We start from the raw sequence: 23,993 nt of genomic DNA, 5'->3' as shown, positions 1-23,993 counted from the left end.
TATATTTGTCAGTGAAATTCCATTTTTGCTTTCACTTGTCTACATGTAATAAAAGTCATAGAGCAATACCCCAAAAAAAGAATAGGATGCTCGCATACCTTTGTATTTTCATGGATGAGAGGCTTTTTTTGTGCATTTTTTTGCTTTTAAAGCTACAACAAAGATGGCCTGATGATCCCATTATCACTTCAAAGGCAGCACTCACTTGTAGTCTCTGCTATCAGCCCTCAGAAAAAGGCGAGTGATGAGACGCAAGACAAGATAAACAGAGACATTTCTCACACTTAATGGTAGAGGAGCAGTGCAGAAAGAGATGAACGAGGGGAAAGGACAAAAAACGCGGGATAAGACGGAGAAAGGAAGGATGGTCTAGAAGTTCCATTCAATATTCCTCTCTCTTTCTCATTCTCACTTGTTCTGTCATTCACGTCTCATTCCAGCATGATCTCCCTCTGTGCGTTTCATGGCTGCTAAGACAAAAGTTTGCAATCCTATCGCAAGAGGATCTACTTCTTTTACAAATGTTTGCCTCTTACCATGAGAGATAAAGAGATGTGATTTTATTTTCTCTCAAACATAGTTTCTTGTGTTTATGAAATAATCATTTTAACCACAGGGGAAAATAACAGCAGAGTGAAATTCTATCGTATATAGCCACGATATACCAAAACAAATCATGGGATCTCTATGTTTGAGGAATTGGTTTGTGCTAAATGACAAAGACAAATCCCTTAGCTTGGCAAATAACACATCAATACGTTGTTTTACTATATGCAGTTGGGCATAAACTGTGCAACAATAGAAATGCATCAACAGGGAGAGTTTTTGCTTCACTGTTTATACTGCTGTAGATGTACAGTGGGGAGAAGAAGTATTTGATACACTGCAGATTTTGCAGGTTTTCCCACTTACAAAGCATGTAGAGGTCTGTCATTTTTATCATAGGTACACTTCAACTGTGAGAGACGGAATCAAAAAAAATCTAAAATCCAGAAAATCACATTGTATGATTTTTAAATAATTAATTTGCATTTTATTGCATGACATAAGTATTTGATCACCTACCAACCAGTAAGAATTCCGGCTCTCACAGACCTGTTCGTTTTTCTTTAAGAAGCCCTCCTGTTCTCCACTCATTACCTGTATTAACTGCACCTGTTTGAACTCGTTACCTGTATAAAATACACCTGTCCACACACTCAATCAAACAGACTCCAACCTCTCTGCAATGTCCAAGACCAGAGAGCTGTGTAAGGACATCAGGGATAAAATTGTAGACCTGCACAAGGCTGGGATGGGCTACAGGACAATAGGCAAGCAGCTTGGTGAGAAGGCAACAACTGTTGGCGCAATTATTAGAAAATGGAGGAATTTCAAGATGACGGTCAATCTCCCTCGGTCTAGGGCAACATGCAAGATCTCACCTCATGGGGCATCAATGATCATGAGGAAGGTGAGGGATCAGCCCAGAACTACACGGCAGGACCTGGTCAATGACCTGAAGAGAGCTGGGACCACAGTCTCAAAGAAAACCATTAGTAACACACTACGCCGTCATGGAAATAAAATCCTGCAGCGCACGCAAGGTCCCCCTGCTCAAGCCAGCGCATGTCAAGGCCTGTCTGAAGTTTGCCAATGACCATCTGGATGATCCGGAGGAGGAATAGGAGAAGGTCATGTGGTCTGATGAGACAAAAATAGAGCTTTTTGATCTAAACTCCACTCGCCGTGTTTGGAGGAAGGATGAGTACAACCCCAAGAACACCATCCCAACTGTGAAGCATGGAGGTGGAAACATCATTCTTTGGGGATGCTTTTCTGCAAAGGGGAAAGGATGACTGAACTGTATTGAGGGGAGGATGGATAGGGCCATGTATCGCGAGATCTTGGCCAACAACCTCCTTCCCTCAGTAAGAGCATTGAAGATGGGTCGTGGCTGGGTCTTCCAGCATGACAACGTCCCAAAACACAAAGCCAGGGCAACTAAGGAGTGCCTCCGTAAGAAGCATCTCAAGGTCCTGGAGTGGCCTAGCCACAGGAGCTGAAAGTCTGTATTGCCCAGCGACAGCCCCGAAACCTGAAGGATCTGGAGAAGGTCTGTATGGGGGAGTGGGACAAAATCCCTGCTGCAGTGTGTGCAAACCTGGTCAAGAACTACAGGAAACGTATGATCTCTGTAATTGCAAGCAAAGGTATCTGTACCAAATATTAAGTTCTGCTTTTCTGATGTATCAAATACTTATGTCATGCAATAAAATGCAAATTAATTACTTAAAAATCATACAATGTGACTTCCTGGATTTTTGTTTTAGATTCCGTCACTCACAGTTGAAGTGTACCTATGATAAAAAATGACAGACTTCTACATGCTTTGTAAGTGGGAAAACCTGCAAAATCGGCAGTGTATCAAATACTTGTTCTCCCCACTGTATTTCACAGCTCTCAGTGGGCAAGACTGCTTTGTTATTTACACATAATAATGATACATGGAGAAATGTGAACATGTAGTGCGGGACATGTCCCAAAGCCAGTCAAGACAAACAAGAACATACTTTTCAAAGGGGTATAATGCAAAGTGGTGATTAGTTGTTTATGGTTGCCAGGCAACATTATAACATGCAACATTAATTAAACTTTTTTTTTAACTATAATTTTTTAGATCTACATTTTTTTATATATTTTTTTAACTCTAGTCTTATTTAATGTGAAGCTGTTTTTGCACTGATGCCAGATTTGTTCATTGGTTATGAATAAGCTTTTATTTTGTTTTGCATCCACAGAGTTCTAAATAAAACAAGAAGAAAATTGCTTTTATTTGTAACGTATTTAATTCACTACATAGGCCTTACAATTTAGAATATAAACCATGTTTTCATTGAATTTCCTTCAAAAATGCATGTGCAAATTTAACAAGTGCACGGTGTCAGCATCAAAGCGATTATTATTTTTTTAATGTCTGTCTTGAGAGCAGGAACGTTTGTTTCTGAAGCTGCAAGGAAAGGAGGGTGTTGAATCACCGCTTGCATGGTAGTGAGAGCAAGAGAAGTAAATTCGCTAGAGTGCAGGCCTAGAAAAGCCTTGGTAACTTTCGATTTTTATATTTTAACAAGGCCTTGTCTGTGCAACAATTCGATCCATAAATTTAACAGCACCTCGGTTTCTTAAGAAAAAAAAGATGAAGTATTTCAGCTTCTCTTTGTTTTCACCCGAAGAATACAAAACCCAAAATATGTAGTTCATTGGTTTTAATTGTTTTGTTTTGTTTTTGGTAAAAAAAAAAAAAAAGTAAAAAAAGTAATATTGTGAAATGTTATTACAATTGAAATTACAGTTTTTTTTATATATATATATATTTAAAAAAAATGTATTCCTGTGATGGCAAAGCTGAAATTTCAGCAGCCATTACTTTAGTCTGCAGTGTCACATGATCCTTCAGAAATCATTCTAATATGCTGATTTGCTGCTCAAGAAACAATTTCAGATTATATTAATGTTGTAAACAGTTATGCTGCTTAATATTTCTGTGAAAACTGTGATTATTTGACATATGGAAGTAAAGTCAGTCCCAACTTATGTTCCATTATGACTTTAAGGAACAAGGCTGTTTTATTTATTCCAGTTTCTATCCTGACACTTCTGGTGCAGGTGATCCACTAACCTGTACTCCGAAAATGAAAGGCAAGTCATAAGAGCCTTCACAAGTCATACATCTTTCACAGTTTTTAATATTTTCACATGAGACAGAAACATCTTTACAGTGACTCAAATTTGTATTACATTCACTGAATATTCATGAGGCGAGTCTCACGCGGTGTCCTAAATGGATGCGGTTGGTCCATGGAGGCGGTGTTCTCAGAACGCTGTCCTCACCTCAGAGCATCACGGCTGGGCTTGTTGCCCTGACTTGGCTGTCTGTCAGTCATGTCCAAATATGCAGTGATTCAGTCAGTGCCTCTCCATAATTAAAGCTGAGCCAGGCTCAGCAGTGAGGATTTGCATGGGTGAAGGTGCTACTGATTCAGCAAAACACAGAAGGGGAATGAGTTATATTTTCACATCCAGAGGCTAGAGATGATCTATGCTGCACGCCAAGTTCCTCTACCCAATAGACTGATAATAAGTACACAGATGTTTATTGTGGGTGGGTTGTGGGAGTGTGAACTAATCTGTGCACATTCAAACATCCTTATATCTCCATTTAGAGTTTCAGTGGCTTCAAGGTTCGGTGGACCATTGAAGCACGAGAGACGTTGTCATTTGAAGGTTTGGTCAAACAAGTCTGAAAAGAAAGCCAGGCTCAAGTATGACATTATTTATACATGTTGGCCATGGATAACAAACATCCTTTGTTGGTCCTGTAACAACATTTCTAGCAAACAATCAAACCTAACTAAAGAATTTGATTGGTTGATGAGAATGTTCCACATTCTTGGGTAAATGATGGGCCACACTTGACATGGTAGCACAATCTTAGCTTACAGTATTTTCTATTATTTCCCTCCATAGCAGCTCCTAAAGGTCCCAATTTCATACTCGTATAATATTAAACTAGATATTGAAACTTTGTAGTTCTCTAACATAGTGATGCCTGAAAAGTCGACAGCTCTGTGGCCCTCAGTTACATCCTGGAGTTGGTTCCAGAGATCTGGCCATCACTTTACTTCTTTTTCAGAAGTAAAGGCTTTTTCAGGGTAATTCATTCTATTAAAAATTCAATTTAACTGGTGCAATTTTACCCTTTTTGTTTTCTTTAAAAAAGAGACTGAAATGGCTGAATGGTTACCTGGCATCATGGATAGGAAAATGTCACAGCTCAGTGAATTTTTTTTATTTGTCAACTCCTGTGGTTAGGACGTAGGTTAGGCAATCCAATGTATTGATCCGTTAATTCATCCACTTGGTACGGAAAAGGCAGGGTCAGTCTTCAAGTGTCCATTGCTCTGTCAGAACACAGGCCCTATCAATGGTCTACTTTTGTTTTTCAACTGTTTTCTTAGGGGAAATCAATGGAGTCATTGAGTCATGATTCATGCCTTGACAAACTCTTAATCTCTCTTGTGTATTGCATTTCACATCTCTTTTTCCACTCCGCAGAGCCTGGCCGCTAATATCCCAAATCATTTCCATAATAAGAAAGCTGGCAAAAGAGGATTTCTGTGTATTCAGTGTAGTGTCCTGCCATAACTTGATTTATGTGTGAAATGCACATTCACAGGACCCATTACAAATGTAAGAGCGGAAATCATAATCCATTAAGCAGCACCAGGGGGTAATCATTAAACTGACTAAGACTGGCCTGATGCCTCATTAGCTTTTGCTGGACACTCTGTGGCTTGATTGATGGCTAAAAGCATGATTAGCCATTGTTTCACATAGTTCTCAGTAGTTGGATTATCTGTATGTGTTGTAGGAGCCAAAGCGTAGCATTAGTCGTAATGAGGGTTGAAAAAAGGCCACAGTGGGATGTATTTTTGAACAATTTCAAGTCTGATTTGCCTTTACTAAGCTTCACTCTGGAATTATGTGTTCAAACATATGGCTCACAAAACTTGTTTTATGGTTCTCAGGGCTATGCAGAGTGGATGCTGGTAATCATAGTAAACGATGCAGAACCACTTAACATGGGACCAGTCGGAGGCTTTTTCACACTGCTATAAAGCGTCTTGCTCGTACTGCCAAATAGAGGAAGTTTCGCTTGAGAAACTTGTGGTCTCACTTTCCAGACGTTCAAAATCACTTTCTTATCTTTCCCCTGAGTACACAAGAGAAATCCTCTGTGCCTGAGAAGGTCAAAATATGATGTTTTAACCTTCCTTTCCTTCATCACATCCCAGCCATTCTCTGAGACCAAATTAAACCCATCTGGGAGATTCGGTCCACACAAGACAAGGGAATTAGTTCTCTAAGTGTCTCTTATCTTACTTCCTCCACCGTTTGCCTTGCACGCTCTGTTTCTTCTTCAGTAATGAGTGTCTACCCAATTTAGGTCCTTGTCCCTCTTGGGAAATAAATACTCCTCAGCAATTTCAATGAAGGAAACCAAGAGTCTCCACGTTGACCTCCTAGTCAAACACCATGTCTTTAGTCTGTTAATACTGTCCTATTGTTTTAATGTTACCCAACAAAATGCAATTTATTTTTTCTTGTTTTCCTTCATAGCGGCTCCTAAAGGCCCCAGACTTGTGATATCCCCTACCAGGGCAAAGGTAGGGGATACGGTTCGCATCACCGTCCAAGGTTTCCAGGTAGGATCTCCGGTGGTAAGTGCATGGGGGTTACGAAACCAGGGCCGAGTTCAGTTTTGGATACGAGGAGGTTTGTCCCACATGTGCAGTTAAGCCTGTGTGATGTAAAGCTATGGTGACCATTCTTACAAGAGTGTGCAATACAACACATGTATCTGTCAGCTCCTGACCCCGCTGCTGCTATCCATGAGCTATCAATCCAAATGGTTCAGCCTGACCGAGGAGGGTTGCACTGCATCTGACAAATTCAAACCGTTCAATCATTTAAGTTGCAATGAAATCAAAATGGAGGGTTTTCAAAGTCCTTTAAAGGTCACGAGAACAAAAAACTTTGAAAGTGATCTATTGATAAACACTTAGGGCTGCAACTCAGAAAAAGACCTTGAGCCCTCAAGGTTATTGGGAAGGACTGGGTTCATATCGGCTGTGAGATAAGATAAGAGTATAATAAAAGAATAAGGATGCTTTAGTAAATGGTCTATAGACAAAAATGGATGAAATGCCATTTAAGTTGCGGTTGTCTTTTTTATTTTCTAATTGATTTTTCTGTAGGGCTCTATATTTCATTGTCATCTCCATAAACACAGAACAAAAGGAACAAAACTAATTTGCTGTTGCATTTAATAAATATCTTAAAATGAGTCATAAATTTACTAAATGATAACATGATTCACTTTTGTTCCATTTAGACGTTTATCCGGTTTGCCTGCTGTTGGCCGTTAAAGGAAATAATTGGGGTTTCAGAGCACTGCAAAAAGAAAAGAAATCTTAATAATTTGGTTTTGCTTTCCAATAAGAATATCTGAAGAAATTTAGGATGTAAAAACATCCTTAAAACAATACACATTTACTTTTACTTCTAAATGCTGTGAGACTTTCAGAGAATAAATAGCAACTAGCAAGTTAAGCTTATTTTCTTAGCCCATTGTCAAATAGAGTTTTCCTATTTTTAAGCATAAAATCTTACTAAATTGTGTTACAGTATATTTGTGCTTGATTAAAACTGAGTTAAGAAGCATTATCAAAAATAAACTTAATTAGTATTACAGTGTGTTAGTTTAATTTAGTATAAAGTAGTATATTTTCTACAAACAAGATTTAATAACTTATGCCATTTTTGCGTCTAATATAAATGTATATTGTTTAAAGAATGTTTTCCATGAAATGGTATAAACAAGACTTTAAAACTGATCAAGATGTTTTTTTTGTTTGTTTTTTGTTTTGCAGTGAAAAACCTATGCTTGATAAGAATAGCCCCAGAAATAAGGCAGAGTGATTTATTATGCTAACATTTGGCTTCTCTTTGCTAATGCTAAACTCCTCTCACTTGTGTTTGTGTTCTGTTTTGTGTTCTCACCAGAAGGCATAAGAGCATCTGATTAAAAAACAAATCAGCTGTTTGTTGATGTATTTCACTGCAGCTTTTAGGGATTTTGTTGCTTTCGTTTGTTCTTGTCAAACTAGCTAGCAAAACAGGTGCGAGCACAGAGCTAGCCAGGAGCGCTTTACTGTCAACGGCGCCAAATTTATACTTGCATCAATAGTCCGTCAGCTTCCACAGACCTAGTGAAGCAGGGAGATTGTCTCAGTGTAACTATCACCGTCTGCCAAGAGGTAAAAAAAATCTTCCCCCAGCAGATAAACACAGCACAGTTTGGTGATGATCCACCCAATCTTTTTGACAGGTCTGACTAAGAGATGTGTCTAGCCAACAGCATTCAGGTAGAAAGAAATTAGACCCGATATGCTATCATCACTGAATCTACCTTACGCTATTTCATCGTTTTGTGTCATGAATTTAAAGGAATGTTAGTGTAGTTCTGTTTTATCCGTCCTGTAAAATCCAGGTAGCTTGGTGATGGTTAAAACAGACCATTTTTTAGAAATCATTTTTTAACAAACCATTCACAACCATCCTGTTGTTTTACTGGTCTTTGGCAGGTCTATACTGGTCATTAGCAGATTAGATGGTAATTTCCAGATTTTAACTGTTTTAGCAGATCTAATCTGGCCATTTGCAGGTGAACACTGGTCACTAGCAGGTACAGACTGGAAAACCAGTTAGATGGGCAACAATCCCAGTATAAAGCTGTCAATGTCTAGTGAGACCAACTAATGACCAGCCTGAACAAGTTCAGACCAGCTAGAATCCATGTTCCAAAACATAGCTATCATCTTAAACTGGATTTTTTTTTAAACAAGAATGCTCTCTCTTTTTGGGTTTTGAATATGAAAAACACTTAGATGGACTAACCTGCGAAGGTGGAGGGAGTTGGTTGGTGCATGGGCAGTTTGTCTGGCAGATCTGTGTGTTTGTCACCCACAATTTACATATTTGAAGTACACCTTTAAATAATAGAAAGAATGGTCACCATAAACAGGCTTGACGGGCACATAAATCCAGTTTGGATCTTAATATTTACACAGGATTTCAGAGGATTTTAAAGCCAATGAAGGTTTATTTGGAAGAACGTCTCCCTTATCCCTAGCTGCTCCAGAGCCCTGGGTTTCACATGTAGATAGATAAATGTTAACACAGAAAACTAAATACTGCCCCTTTTTTTTTTTTACAAAAAAAAAAAACAGATTCAATATCCCCTTTGGTTTACTTTGACTTTACATTGGTGTCTCCTTCCTTTCTAATTTGAAATTTGTATTTGAATAGAGTACAAAGGCATTTATGCTCTCCAAGAGCTTGCCTTACCATTACAGTACATCCTGATCTAAACCATGTGAGTGCCATGGGGGATATTTTTGATCTGGATCTGACCTAATTCCACCAGCAAGTGCAAACTCATTTCACTGCAGTCATGGTGTGAATGTGGAAGTCCAGTGACACACAGCCAAGCCACACTCTCCAATGAGCCATTATCAAAGGTCACCCAGTGAAGCCACATGATTTTGTGAAGTTAGATGGATTGTGCCAGCCAGTCACTTATCACACCTAGACCATGGGTAGATTGGTTTGATCAGCAGGGGAAAGATGGATCTAAAACGAATCGGGATGTAGCCCTGGCTCAGGCACTGAGATGTTCTACCTTGTTTCTGGGTTTCATCACACCTGTCCTTTTGTGTGGAATCAAACAATCGTATAGTGAGCTTTCACAAGTATTAAAATTAAAGGACTTGTTCAAAATAGACATGAAAGAATGTAGTATTGTGTGAGTGGGCTTCCAGGCATACTGTAGTTGCAGACAATGCTATACACCATGGACCTCTGTAAAGGAGTGTATAAGAATATTTTATATTCTTTTGCCTCTTGTGGACTACCTGTTTGATGTGGTATTTTTTTCATTGCCCCGCTAAAAACCATCAAAACCCTAACATTCCTCTTCCTGGATAAGCCTATAACAAGAAATGCCTATATTGTTGATGAGTTGGTAACTTGGTACAAGATTTATATCTCTTATTTTTTGTCCTTTCTTCAAACTGAAAAAGGTATTGATTATTGATTGTTTTTTAAACAAGTTAAACAAGTGTTTTTCGAAATGGGTTTAAATTATTCATAATTAAACAAGTTTATCTTAAGATGCTTTTTTAAAATGCGCTGTATTTCTAAGGGGTGCACTGCTATTAATATCCTGGTGATACCAATAAGCTGATAATTATGTAAAATTATATATTTTTTATATTGAAATCTATATTATTTTAACTAAATAAATTAAAAAATAAAACATTTTAAAAAATCTTTTTAAAATGCTACAAGTGAATTTATGGTTCACAGTATTATAATTTATAGTATAAAAAATGGTTATTAATTTTTATAAATGTCTGTAAAAAAGAAAAACTAGCTGTAGTTAGATGACAGCAAATGTAAAAATAGGAGAAGGCATGTACAATTTAATATCCGAAATATAAAAAACCCCTCTAATATTGGGCAGATAACTGATTCAGTATCATTTTATTGTGCATCCCTTTCTGGATCTTGGGGTTCAACAGATTATTTTTATCTTCATATTTTTTCCTTAATTTACACATTATTGTGTACTAACTAAACACACATACACTACTTGCAGAACGAGGTGTTTCCTGAGCCTCTGTTCACCTGGACTCGGGTGGGCGGCAGACTGCTGGACGGCAGTGCCGAGAAAGATGGGAAGGAACTGGTGTTGGAGCGAGTGCCTGCAGAACTCAATGGCTCCATGTACCGCTGCACGGCCCAGAATCCATTGGGCTCCACTGACACACACACACGCCTCATTGTTTTTGGTGAGTCGCTCCAGCAGTAACTCCTTTTTCTATCCTAAATGCACCAAAAGTTATTTGTTAGTTTTTGTTTTTGTCTATATTGTGTCTAGTAAAAAGTCAATATGTATTATGCATTAATTTGAGTAAAATTCACTCTAATTTTAGTCAATGAAAATAACATATTTGTTCACAAGAAAGTGCAAAATGAAACCGAATATTAAATATAAAGAGTAATTGAAACTAAGCTGGAAAAAAATGTGTAACATAAGATAGATGACTACATTTACACATGACCGTCAAACCTTTTTGGGTCACGAATGTTTTTCCTTAAGGGATATTGTCTTTTGTTAGCACTAATATCAAATTGTCAACATCTTGTTAAAAGAAAAATTGCCTCTTTTATGTGATAGTTTCATTCCCCTGTGGTTTTGTCTAGCCATCCTTTGCTGCTGAAACAGATGCTGTGCCCACTAAGTCTTGGCTTTTGTTTTCATTGATGTTAGAAAGAAATTGTTTGCTGACTCTGTGCGTGTGCCCGCGCTTTGTCGCCCCTGGACTAATTTCCCCCCTGAGTTTTCAAGGCTGTCAGGGTTTATGAGAGATCTGCCTATAGTGTGAGCGCAGATCTAATCAAAGATGTGTTTTGGAAGAGAAAGGACAGTTGGTGCTCCTCTGGATAATCCAAATGACACCCAAGGCTGAGGACAACAAGCTGCATATACGGTTCATCATCAGCCGTGAACATACTATTGCACTTGTGATCAATTGAATCAGTTGTTTATAGCAGATTCAACCACATGCGAAAACTATTTTTTTCACATTCCTTAAAATAATGCACAATCATGTACGACACATGCACAACCTTTGCTAAACTAAAAGGGAGAGGGCACTGTCCTGAATGTAAATGTTCTCATTCACCCACCCTTGTGTCATTCCAAACTCCAAATTTCAAAGAATTGGTCACTCTTTGCCATATGATTACAACGAATGGTGACTGGAGCTTTGAAACTTCAAAAAGGATGGAAAAGAATAATAAATAGATCATAAAAATGTTCCATTGATTAAGTGGTCGGTCCATCCTTAAATGACATACAGTCATACAATAGCTGTATGGGGCTTTGCCCAAAATTGCACAGCTAAAGTTTTGAAAAATTACAGAGATGCAGAGGCAAGCTCAAAATACAGTATTTCAACTTGAAGTCATACAAATAGGTCATGTGAGGAAAAAAGATGAAAATTTACTTATTTAATACCAGATAATTGAATCAGTGAGTTTAGACTGGTTTTGTGAACTGAATCAACCGATTATTAAAAGAAGCCCTCAATGATTTAAATGTGCTGGTGGATGTCAAGAATTTCAGTGAATATTTAATTGATCAGTTATGTGTGGTTGACTTAAAGTTGCATGAAACTTGTATGCTTTTTGGACCATTTAAGCTTCATTCCTAATTCACTGTAATTGCACGAAAATAATTTCTTCTTTTTTGTTTCACGGAAGGAATGTGGCTTTGAAAGAACATGAGGGTGATTGAATGATGGCATAATGTTCAATTTTAGATGAGCTATTCCTTTTAAACATTTCCTCTGCCGTTCTTTACATTGAGACACATCTACAAATCATTGGGCTGAGCACAGCAGGCCATTTGGTGGGAAGTGGTTCTTTGGAAAGGACGTCACCTGGGGAATGGTTCACGTGGAAGAGCATTAATGTCTATGTAACACCCAAGTGTGCCCTGCGTCATCCACCTCATTCAAATTACCCTTGTGCTTTTGAGTCTGAACACGGGTGGCAGAGAGTGGAGAATGGTGATTAGAGCCTTTGAACTGGGCTACTATTGACCTGTTTCAATAGCCATTCATTAAAGCCCATCAGCTGTATTAAAGAACAAAGATTAGCATTTAGGAGAAAGGAAGCTTGTTAATAGATTTTTGCTGCTATATCAGTCGATGTGACGGTTGAGGATTCTTGGGAAAGATTTTGGTGTGTTTTTTTTTTTTTTTTTTTTTAAGTTTGTTCTCTGTGCATTCACAGAGAACTCAAAGTTCAAAAGGTTCCAGTCTTTGGTGGATTTTACATTGAAGTCAGCCAAGAATAAGGGTGAACTTATGAACTTTGGCTGCTGATAGCTCTTTGGCGGTATTCTAGTCTTGTCTCTGTGAGATTTGAGGTTTTTATCCTTCATTAGACCACAAACCTATGATGGTTATCTTTTGTATTATCTAATAATACACTCTTTCTCTCTCCCTCTCCACCTCTTCCTCTGTTCTGCAGAAAACCCAAGTATGATGAAAAACACACAGAATCCAAACAGTAAGTATTTGAACGCCTCTGTGATTATGTTCATTGGTTGTGTGAGCCTTTTGCTGCCTCTAGTTTGAGAAGACTCTTTGATGAATTAAAAATGACAAAAGAGCAGCAGTGTTTTCTTCCTGAGTGCTAAACTAAAATTAAAAAAGATATATGCAGATATGCAGCGGGATGCCACAAGATCAGAATACTGCTTCCTACAATGCATTACACTCAACTTGATCTTTCATTTTGAACCAAAAGCAATATCGCCTTGACTGAATATTTGCCAAAACATTTTTTTTTTTTTACACAAAATTAGATAACATTTTCCAAATAACTATTTCTGAGATAATAACTAGACATCAATTGTTGAATTAAATAAGCAACATTGTACGGTCATGTGCAGTGTTATTTTAGTATTTATATACTATTAAGGATTTATTCATATTTTGAATTAACTTTTATTTTATATTTTCAATTTTAATATTAGTTTAAGGTTTAGGATTTTTTTAATGTGCTTTTGTCATTTTATTACTTTTATATTTCTATTTAGATTTTATTTTTCAACTTTATTCCACATTTATTTCAATTAACAAGAACTATCTTTAATCATTTTAGTTTTAGTTAGCAATAACAACACTGGTCATGTGACAAGTGTAGTATACCAGTACTATTTTGTATTATTATTATTTATTTATTTTTACGTATAGAAGTTCCAGAGGTTATTTTTCCTACGGGTGGTGTAATTTCACAACTTCTTCAACTAAAGTGTTAATAAACACAATAATGAAGGAAGGCAAGGTCAATATACACCATCCCATTATGTCGTGCTCGACATGATCTTCCATTTCAACAGTGAATGGAATGAAAAGTTATTTCAACCTCAGAGATTGTCTTGACTGATTAATTGATAGGACTGCCAAAAGGTAAACTTGAAGTAAATTTAGATTAAACTGCCAAATAATCAAATTTATTTTGTAACATAAATAGACACCACTTGTTGTGTTCAACATGGGTCATGTGACGACTGTATTGCGTACTATTTTTTTAAACATGATTTAACTAGACACCATTGACTGAAATGCACATCATATAGAGTATAGCCTACTTTGTCTAAGTGCTAGATGTTTCATAAACAGCGTTTCTTCCTACGCATGGTATAATTGCGAAATTGCTAAACTGTGGTCTGATAAATTACAGTTATACAGCAAGTAAAAGTATAGACTTTTATCTATAATCATACTGAGAATAGGAGAATACAAGAGATCCAATAACCAGTTATTTTGTAGATTGAAAGGGTGCTGTAGAACACTGCTATTCAGATACTATCCAGGGAAAGAGACATGCCGTAATGGTACGGTTTCATTTACTTTTTAATTATTTCCCTGTCTGAGATTTTCTAAAGCTGCATACTGTGTTTTTATTGTCTCTGGTCTCTCTCCGTCCTCTCCTCCTCTCAAGAGGCCATGTGTCTTGCGAAGGCTTGCTGCTTTCATCATTTAGAGTCTAGAAGTGAGCCATCACTTACCAATGCACCAGCGCGTCCACAGCAAATATAAATCAGTGATGGATTGCAGTTGTTTTATACATTCAGTGCTGGCTCATTTACAGTTTCTTAGAGACTCATATGTAAAGATGAAGAACTGTCAGGCAGACGGGTGGAAATGAGGCCTCTGCCCTTTTTTTTACCACTTATGTTTTTCTCTTTTTCTTTTATTCATTCTCTCTTTCGCCTCACCCGAAACCCTTCACCACACCTCTTTCCTCTGCTCCGCCGCATCTACGGATGTACATTTGAATATGCAAATGCGGCAGGGCAGGTGTGTGAGAGCAAGGACAGAATCAGGTCAACGTGAGCGCTGATCTTGAGTCGAGCCTCAGATGCCCCTCGTATGCAAGTCAAATGGCTTGTAGAACAAGGCCTCTGGAGGTCGCCATGTCTGACGTGTGTCTGAATCTCAAACACCCTCTCGACTCACAAAAAAAACACCCTAAAGACTCTAGTGCTCACAAATGGCCAGAAGTCTGGAATTCTACTGCTGTATCCTTAGTTTAAATAAATAAATAAATAAAATGCTGGGTATGTTCAGAATGCTAAACTACCATACATACATATTCTAATACTTTGCACAGTATGTTAATTTCTGTATGTATGCATGGAGTTGGCAGATGGCCTAATGCATTTGCCAAAACATGCAGTAGCCTATACTTTACATGTCGAGCACGGAGCGCAAAACCGTGGATCTAATGATCTATTAAGCATTATAAGTAATATCTTAAACATGAATTAAATGCATTACAAAATGATTCCCGTCATTTGTAGAGAAGATATACGTGGGTTGTTTTTAAACGTGACAGGTTGTTGAATTTCAAATAGATGATGCATTTAAAAGTAAACTGTCCAGCAGACAGATAAGCAATACTTATTTATTGGTTAAAACACTCGATAACACAAATAATATTTCATATGAATCAGACTCAATAGTTTTTGATTGTTACTGCATCCAAAATAAATGCAAAGTTGTATTTTTTCAGCATAGCAAGGTTTTTATTTGCATTTTCCACTCACAAACCCACTGTACACACAGCATTCGTATTGTTACATCACTGATGGTTATTTGGGCTCATATTTGGTTTTATACTTGGTATTATGATCTATATTTGTGTAAGTAGCTCCAGTGTGGAGTAATTTAGAAGTAGAGTGGGTCTTTCGTTTCTTGCAGCGCACAGCGTGACGTCCAGTGTAGACAGCGTCACTGATTATAATGCGTTCTATTTGATTCTGAGTTGTGTTCGTCACATAACAACATATTTGTGAAAATGTTTTTTATTGACAAATCTCATTTTATTTATCTGTAAATTTAATTTATTTGAACCACAGGAACGATTCTACCCCCATATTTGTCGGTGACATGTAGTTGAGAAAGGGTTGCAGCAACATTACTTATAGTTAGTAGAATGTCTAAAGAGGACTATCAAAATAAAGTGTTAATCTGTTTACAGTATATACTGTTCTGTGGTATGGTAGTATTCCTTTCTGAATATAACCACTGAGTTTTAACCATAAAAGAAAAGAAAAAATATTCATATTGTGGATATGAAGTGGTACTTATGTTATATTAATTGTAGCAGTAACACCAATATAAGCCATACATGTAGAAGTAATGTTATATATTACCACTTGTTTTGTCAATGAAAATGAGAGCGATGGTAATAAAATGACTTTAGCTCTAAAGAAATATTGCTCATAATACTTATGACAGCATCATCGTTTCGTGCTTATTGACCATTGTGTAGTGTGCATGGAAGTTCTGGCCCCGCTGATCCACCACTACTCTACAGCTTGTTCAAACCTTTTAGAGTGCATTAGACAATTACAGCGAAGTACCTGAGAAAACTAGCTAGCTCATACAGCTTTCAGACAGCCCACTGTACCTCTGCTAGAAGGGTCTCTCACGCAGAAAGTGAGGAACTCTGCTTCTCCTTTATAAGCCAGATCCTTTACATTTGGGATAGATCCCCCAAAAATGAAAAGTCTGTCATTATTTACTCACGCTCACCTCCAAAATAAATCACTATAGAAGTAGTCCATTGGACTATGCAGGTCTTGATCAATCAATAACATCAAATGTTATGACATCCAATGTTTTGCATATTTTATTTGAGATCTGCATAATGATTTGTATGAATTATTCAATTTGAGATTGAATGATGAATAAATGCTAGTCTGTTTTTTCTTACACTAATCTATATAGCACACAAATCATATACACTATTTTTTTTATCTTTCTTCCTTTTTGAACTAAATGAGCATAAAGACTTCTCAAAACTCTCTCTTGTGCTAAACACACACGCACACACACACACACACACACACAAAACGTCATAACGTTTTAAAATTACATGTGTGTTGACATTAGTAAATAATGACAGTTCAATTTTGTTGGGTGAACTATCCCATTAAGACAGGGCTGTCTTTGTTTCAAACCTAACAAACCAAGTATTTAGACCAAGGTTAGATAATCGCCTTCCTGCCAAATACTAATTGTATTTATTTCTTTTTTCTTTCAGATGGAGCTCCTGGTTTGCACAAGTTTGGACTGATATGCCTACCACTTATTCTCACAGTGACTGTTGAATTGACGTGAATATCCATGAATCAGCCGCTCACAAACACGCCTCCTCTCCAGTCAGGCACACACACACACTCATGCACACACTTCACACACAGGCACACAAGCCTTCTCCAGACCATGACTAAACCTACCTTGCTTTCATCTGTGGGAGAACCTGAACCCCCCAACAGGGGGCACACCATCCTATTTTTGTGAACACAAAAAAAGATCCAGATGGAGATGATGATAATATCGTTGATTAAAAAATAAGATGAAATGAAAATAACATGCTGAATATGAGAAAAAACACCACCTTACCGTCTGCCCCTTTCCACACAGAACGTTTTTTTCCCCCTTAAACTTGGCTGTCAATCAACAGAGACCAGTCGTTTGGAAAAGCAAAAAGGCATTTGGGGTTTGAACAAATATCGAGGTGAACAAAAATCTCATGCGTGTGGAGAAAAGACATTAAGGAATTGTGGGTTGCTGACAATGCTGTCATTTCAACTCCAACTAGCCGTCCTTGAGTTGCCTCCATAGAATTACTGCACACTGACACAAACAGGACTCGATCACACCCCCTTTTTAAGGACCATGTTTTACGCCATTTGTGTTTTTTGGTCACAATATTTTTCCCTTTTGTTTTCTTGAATGGCTCGCGGCTGGAATGTAACAAAAAAAGAGACAATACTAAACGTCCTGTGACATTTTATTGCAAAGAAATGGAAGATCCTCTTTTTAAGTGTATTTTGTGTACATCCCTGTAAATAATGAAAAGTATATTACAGAGCAGAAAATAAAAAATAATAATTAATACGGGTTTGGGAGGAAGATGCAAGGGGGTATAGCAGATAATGGCTTTATTGCGTGCATCTGGTCATCCCCAACCGAAATCCAACCCAGGCTTTTAGAAAAACTGTGAAATCAGTGGCCTTTCTATGATCTGATTTCATGCGTTCAGTATCTATGACATCCGTGTGACTGTTTTCAACCGCAGAGGAAAAGCTTTTCTCTGGGGTTGTTGGTGCATGTGACGTTCAAAGAGGATTTCCCCTCCTCATCTGTTTGTCGCCTACCTGTCCTTAAGTTTTTTGTCGCATATTCAGTGACCTGCATCGTGTACAGTCCTTCTCTCTAATCTAACAGTTACTGCTAGGATCATGTTAGCCACCATTATGGCCCCTCCATCCCCCAAAGGAAGCTCAAATGAAGCCAAGTGTAAACAGGGTTGTTGCATTTGTTTCATATCACCTGTATTAAAAATGGAGATGATCAATTAAAATGACTGGAGTGTGATTGTCCGTTTGTCTTTTTTTGAGTCAATGATATAATGAAATAATAATCATTATAAGTGTCCAATTTGACTCTGCTTATATGACAATCTCAATGACTGTGTTTCTCTGTTATATCAGGTTCAGCTTTAGTGACAGAGGAGGGACGTTTCCCAGAATCATGTTTGTCTAAGGGCCTTTCAGCAGCTGCATTGTGGAAGACAGGACCTATATCACAAAAGCACAATGATACACCCCAACACTTTTATATTAACCTACATACTGTGTGTAATTAATTTGTTTGCCCACATTTTAAATTTATGTAATTCAAAAGTACATCCTCTAGTAGTCTCAGACTGTTGGATCTCACTGTATGGGATTCCACAATGGATGATGGAAGAACAGGGTGTAACACATATGCATGGTCTTACCCTTCATTTGATTAGCATATTTTTGCCTACTGATTCTTCATATTCTTTTATTTGCCCTTTTTACACCTGACAACTTGCAAACTGTTTTCCCTCTCTCTTTCTCTCTCTCAGATGTTGTGTATAACATGCAATGGTAAATAGTCTTGATTGCCTTTATAAACCAAAACCTTTTTTTCCCAAACTTCTTTTGTAGGAATACCTACAGCAATGCTTCATGAGATGGAAGTCATTAGAGAAAAATATTTCAGCTATGATTGCGGCTCAGCCCTTGATGGTCTTGTTTAGGTTTGTCCTCTGCCACCATGACTTACTCTGGATGTCCTCATGCAAAGTAATCTCTTTCCTTTTTTACATTCACATGAATTGCAATTCAAGCTTTTCTAGACACACCATGTATTAAAGGATTATGTCTACAGCCTAGGTGGGACAGGTGGTTTTATGGGCTTAATAAAATCAGGAAGATAGGCCCTTGCTATTTTAGGTCTCACTTCCCATGTTTATTGGAAAAGTTATTATAACACAACTACTTTTAAAATAATAATAACATTTATATTGATTTTGTCTGTAAAACCAACTTTAAAATGTTTTACTCATGATAATTTAAAATGAATATTATATATTTAGCTGCTTCTGACAGATCTTCAGGATTTCCTGGAACCTTTCTTTGATTAATTTTCTTTTCTTTTATAATGAATATGTCAGTTACAGTAATGGAAGTTTATAAACTAGATTTAAACTTTTTTTTTTTTTTTTTTCTGAATACTCATTCTCATGCTGTTAAAAAATGGAAGGCAATAGTAATTATTTACTTTGTTTGGGTTGCTTGAGAAAATTAAATCACCAGGAGTCCATGACGGATGTCTTGGCATAGTCTATTAAATCTTCTGTAATTCATATGTTTAGGTTGCAATAGTTGTGCTATAACAAGCCAGGAAGGTATCTCCCTCGAGTACAAATTAATTTGGCACAGACTATCAACAACAAGGCTAAAGTACATCTGGATTAGTTTGGTCTGACATTAACTTGACACTCACTATGAGTTTCAGTCTATTATTTATTTCACAATTCTTTTCCACAGCATGTTGCCAAATCTATTGCGTCTGCAGATCCAAAACTCTTCACTTGACACATGATAGAAGGGGCAGAGGGGTAGTGGACCTTTGTGACTTCTCTGTCAATTATTCAGGAGTAAGCTTGCTGGTTCATGTTTCCTTAGTGCAGCTACAAGACAGCTATCACATAGCAAAACAAAGTCTGTGTCTCACAAGAACAGCATTCAGTGTTTATGGCTATTCTGATCATTTTCTCTGATGGCAAGTCAACCATATTACAGTTGTTGGCATTAAAGGTTATGATATCTTACATTTTACATAGTGTGTTTTTTAAGAGTAGCCTATGCAAATAATGCCTTTGGCGAATGCAAAGCTACCTCACATCATCTCTCAAAGCCTTGCTAATCAGCAACACTGTTGTCATATGTTCATGGAAAAGAACTTTGATCCTCAGCATTTACTGTGCAAACAGCAGCATCCTGGTCATATCGCATTATGATTGTAATGTGTGTAGTATATCAGCCAACTCCACCTCTTAAGTAAATGACATTGACCATTCTCACTGATTATGTTTGCAATAGCCAGGGTATGGTATCTATTTTCATAGTTATATAGACATATCACCAATTAAAACAAGATATTCTGGTATTAACACAGTCATCACTTCATTTGCAATGTAATTTGCATGTCTTATGTTTTGTTTTGGTGGGTTGTACATTTTCCTGCTCTGGAAAATTTTTAAATGATAACATTTTGAAAGTTTGTATTCAATTATCAATATAATAGTTCTTGGAGCAAAGTAGGGAGTTAGATAAACCTCCAAAACCTTGGTCTGATGATGTGTTTTCATAGTGATCACCTGCACCAGGTGGAATGATACTGGTCCCCGCCCTTAGAGAACACTGGATGCAAATGCTCTTGTTGTACATATCAGGTTTTTAGTCACCCTGAGGGAGGAGAGAAAGCTGACAGTGTGCTTCTGCTTGCAGATACTAAACTACAACCTACACTGGCTGGGATACGCTAGAGAAGAGGCTTCAAATAAAATCCAAGGTCCAGAGGACCACCATAGATTTCACTACAGAGATGCAAATTGCAGAATTGCTCGGAGTGCACTTTGACATGCAGCTCCTGGGCAAACTGACTCTGTCTGTGGCCACCATGCTATTTGTTTCTTTGATTTTTAGATTCTACAATTCCAGGGCACGAAACAGACGGCAGGGAAGTGAAAGAATTCAACAAAAGGGAGTGCAAGCTACCCGAGGAAGCTACAGCACCTGCAATGCTGAGCAAGAACCACAGAGTGAATCGGAAAAAGTGTCTGACAGGGAAAATCTTTTTCAACCATCTCCAGAGAAAACCTTGCAAGAAAGCCTTAAAAATTTTGCATTGGAAAGGGCTCACCCTGAAATCATGCACAATTGTGCAAAAGAGGAACCTGCAGGTACAAGCAACTCAACTGAGGCTGTAATTGAGGCAAAAAATGTCAAACCGAGGTTAACTTTACAACTTCCTGATCGAACCGAAAAAGGTCCTGAAAGTCCAAGCGGTCGGCGATCCCCGTGCCTGGTCAAGAAGCTGGAAGATGGTCCAGGTGTTGGCAGGGAGTTGAGGCAGGATCACCTTGATCACCAGGGTATGTTCTCGAGTTTTCAGTCAAAAGCAGAAATCAAAGTAGAGAATGCTGACCTTATCATGGATGGGCAAGGGAATTGTAGAACAGGCATCCACGGAAAGATCTATGAGTACTACATAGAGTCCTCTTCTCATTTCATCTCAGATTTAAGCCGCACCCGGTCTGTCAGTCCAGTCTATCGTCAAAATGAAAGCAGCACTTTGTTTAAATCACAATCATTGGACTTCCCCAATTTCAAGGACCGTTCCCGATCACCAAGTCCACAACCTTCTAGATTCATAATGAGAGATCTTAAAATTGCTCCACGTTTTACTAACGAGCCTGCCTCAACTTTCAAACCGGACACTGTGAGGTACCGCAGGCAAGTAGTCATCCGCCAAGACAGCTATCTTACTGCTGCCGTTGACTCAGAGCTTCCAATCCCCTTGCCCACAAAGAGGGCTTCAACACCTCGCAGCTGTTCTCCAGCACAACCCAGTGATATCCCTTCAAGCCTGATAGACTCTGATGTAGCAAACATGGATGCGCCAGAGGAACCACAAGTCGAAACTGTCGCCGGAGCAAAATTCTTACACTTTCCAGAGAACATGGGGAATGCAGAACTCGAGAGTCTAGCAGGAAAGCTCGATTTAGGCAACTGCTTGGAGACTTTAACACTTGCTAAAAAACACGGTCACATTGCCCTTCAGCAAGCTGCTCTCCGTGTCATGTCTGATAATTACCTCCAGGTCCTCCGAGACCCAGGCCTCTTTGGCAGGCTGAAAGCAGGGGAGCGTGATCACATCCAAACACAACGCATGAGAGGAAGGAAGTGGTTAGTGGTTGCAGATATGGAGTCCCCCGACTGGAGTAAATGTCTGTCACAGTCTACAGATTTAGAGTCTGAATCAGTTAAGACATCCAGCGGTATGTATTACTACGATGATTATAAGGACACATGGCATCTTCATTCCCACATTCCCCAGGAGGTGTTATCTAAAGGTTGTGCCATGTGCACCATGGATAATTATCTGTTTATCGCTGTGGGTTTCCAAGGCCTGGACCGTGAAGCGACCCCTTCAAAGAAAGTGTACTGTTACAATCCAATGACTTCAATTTGGAGTGAAATAAGCCCCATGAATGAGGCAAGGCCTCACTGCAAACTCGTGGCTCTGCAGGGCCATCTTTATGCCATCGGAGGGGAATGCCTTTCAACAGTTGAGCGCTACGACCCCAGGACAAACCGATGGACCTTTGTTGCACCCCTTCCTAATGAGACGTTTGCCGTAGCTCACCGGGCCACAGCTTGCAATGATGAACTGTTTGTTGCAGGGGGCACATTGAGGTACACCCTCTTGCGCTACAATCCCAAAACCAACACATGGCGAGAGAGCATGATTGTGGGTAGTAAGGACAAGACTGCAGAAATTGTGGCTGTGAGAAACTTCTTGTACCGTTTTGACATCAGTCCTCTTGGCATCAGCGTGTATCGTTTCCACGTGGTGGCCCGACTGTGGTATGAATGCTCCTCGATACGTCTCCCCCATTGCACTGCCTTTCAATGTGTGACTATGGACAACATTATCTATTGCGTGAGCCGTCAATTTACCTTGAGGTTTCTTGCAGATGAGGTGTCTCCTAGCTTTGTTGCACAGGATTTGAAAGTGCTATCTCCGGCTAAAGGCATTTTGTTTCCAATCATCCTTGTGCTGCCCGACAGGACCACTCAACAAACTCGTGTTTAAATAAGGTCAGGCCTTTCGAGTCGGAAGTTGTCTGGTAAGAGCAAACACTCAAACAGGATCATATTATGCACATGTTAGTGGAATGTACTTTTCCTTAATTAGTGGCAATTGAGATGATTGAATATCAAGGCTATTACATTGAATTATTGTTCAGCTAGAATTACACAGCACTTACTGATAAATAAATCTGCTGTCGCAGTAAAGGCTATTTGTTTGGTTTGGGCCTGATGTCTAAATCAACCTTTAAATCCTGGAAATGTCTTGTGCAAGTGCTTAAAATGTTTCAGTAAATATACCGCTTTTGAAACACTGTGGCTAATTTTAACCAATCAATACTGTGTGTAGAATAAAGCCGAACTGCAATTGCGGAGATGGCATCATAAACAACATGAATGGCTGCCATTACTTCAATTTATGTAAGCTGGATAATTATATGCATAGCTTTTTCTTTACACATTCACAGCTGTTTTCTCTGCATATCACACGGGATTAATCTTACATGATACCAGCATATTTTTTAGATAAGATGTAATGTAAATTATTGTTGTATTATATTTAGTTTTACTGTATTTATTCATGACATTTCCACAAATCTTGTAGTCACGAGAATGGGATTTATGGTTCTTTGCAAGTCACAGAAACACTTTGGACAGTCAAGAGGAAAAGCTTGTCTTTTTTTGTGCGAATACCATTAAACATAATGGGGAGAACTAATGAATTAATGGGTAAGGAAAGAAGAACCTAATGCTTTGCCTCTTCAAGCACATTTCTGTATCTTCTGAAGAACTAGGAATAAAATGATTTCATCTATAATAAGTCTTGGTTCTTGTGTTAGACTTCAATAAGTAATGAGTTCTGACAAAATGTGCAGCAGGAGGTGTTTGTGTGACCAGGATCTTAATTAAATTTAAATGCAATTATGCTGTCAAAAACAAAGCAATCACATATTCAGTTTATGTTAATGAAAGTATACAATACAATCACCGTGACAATCGAATATGCATATGTGATCAAAGAAGGTGGCATGCAGAGGAGAGTGTG

At 38.2% G+C, this 23,993-nt stretch overlaps 2 protein-coding genes across 4 annotated transcripts in view; both read left to right on the top strand.

Annotated features, from left to right (window-relative positions):
• igsf21a (immunoglobin superfamily, member 21a) overlaps positions 1-18,139 on the top strand; it is a 208,513-nt gene extending 190,374 nt beyond the window's left edge. The window contains exons 7-10 of one of the 3 annotated variants that reach the window (XM_079596919.1): positions 6,160-6,260; positions 10,262-10,454; positions 12,706-12,744; positions 16,795-18,139. In XM_079596919.1, the coding sequence (XP_079453045.1) occupies positions 6,160-6,260; positions 10,262-10,454; positions 12,706-12,744; positions 16,795-16,871 (410 nt within the window). In that variant the 3' untranslated portion in view covers positions 16,872-18,139. The remainder of the gene's footprint in view (positions 1-6,159; positions 6,261-10,261; positions 10,455-12,705; positions 12,745-16,794) is intronic. The other 2 variants (XM_079596920.1, XM_079596921.1) reach the window with 2 other exon arrangements.
• Positions 18,140-20,386: 2,247 nt separating this feature from the next.
• On the top strand, positions 20,387-23,757 carry klhdc7a (kelch domain containing 7A). The gene has a single exon (XM_079598304.1). It carries the CDS (start codon positions 20,679-20,681, stop codon positions 22,950-22,952), a length of 2,274 nt encoding a protein of 757 aa, XP_079454430.1. The 5' UTR covers positions 20,387-20,678; the 3' UTR covers positions 22,953-23,757.
• Positions 23,758-23,993: the final 236 nt, after the last annotated feature.

Source organism: Phoxinus phoxinus (genome assembly GCF_949152265.1).
Source record: "Phoxinus phoxinus genome assembly, chromosome: 22".
NCBI classification, from domain to species: domain Eukaryota; kingdom Metazoa; phylum Chordata; class Actinopteri; order Cypriniformes; family Leuciscidae; genus Phoxinus; species Phoxinus phoxinus.
Note: the sequence above shows the minus strand (reverse complement) of the source record. Positions and strands in the feature narration are given on the sequence as shown.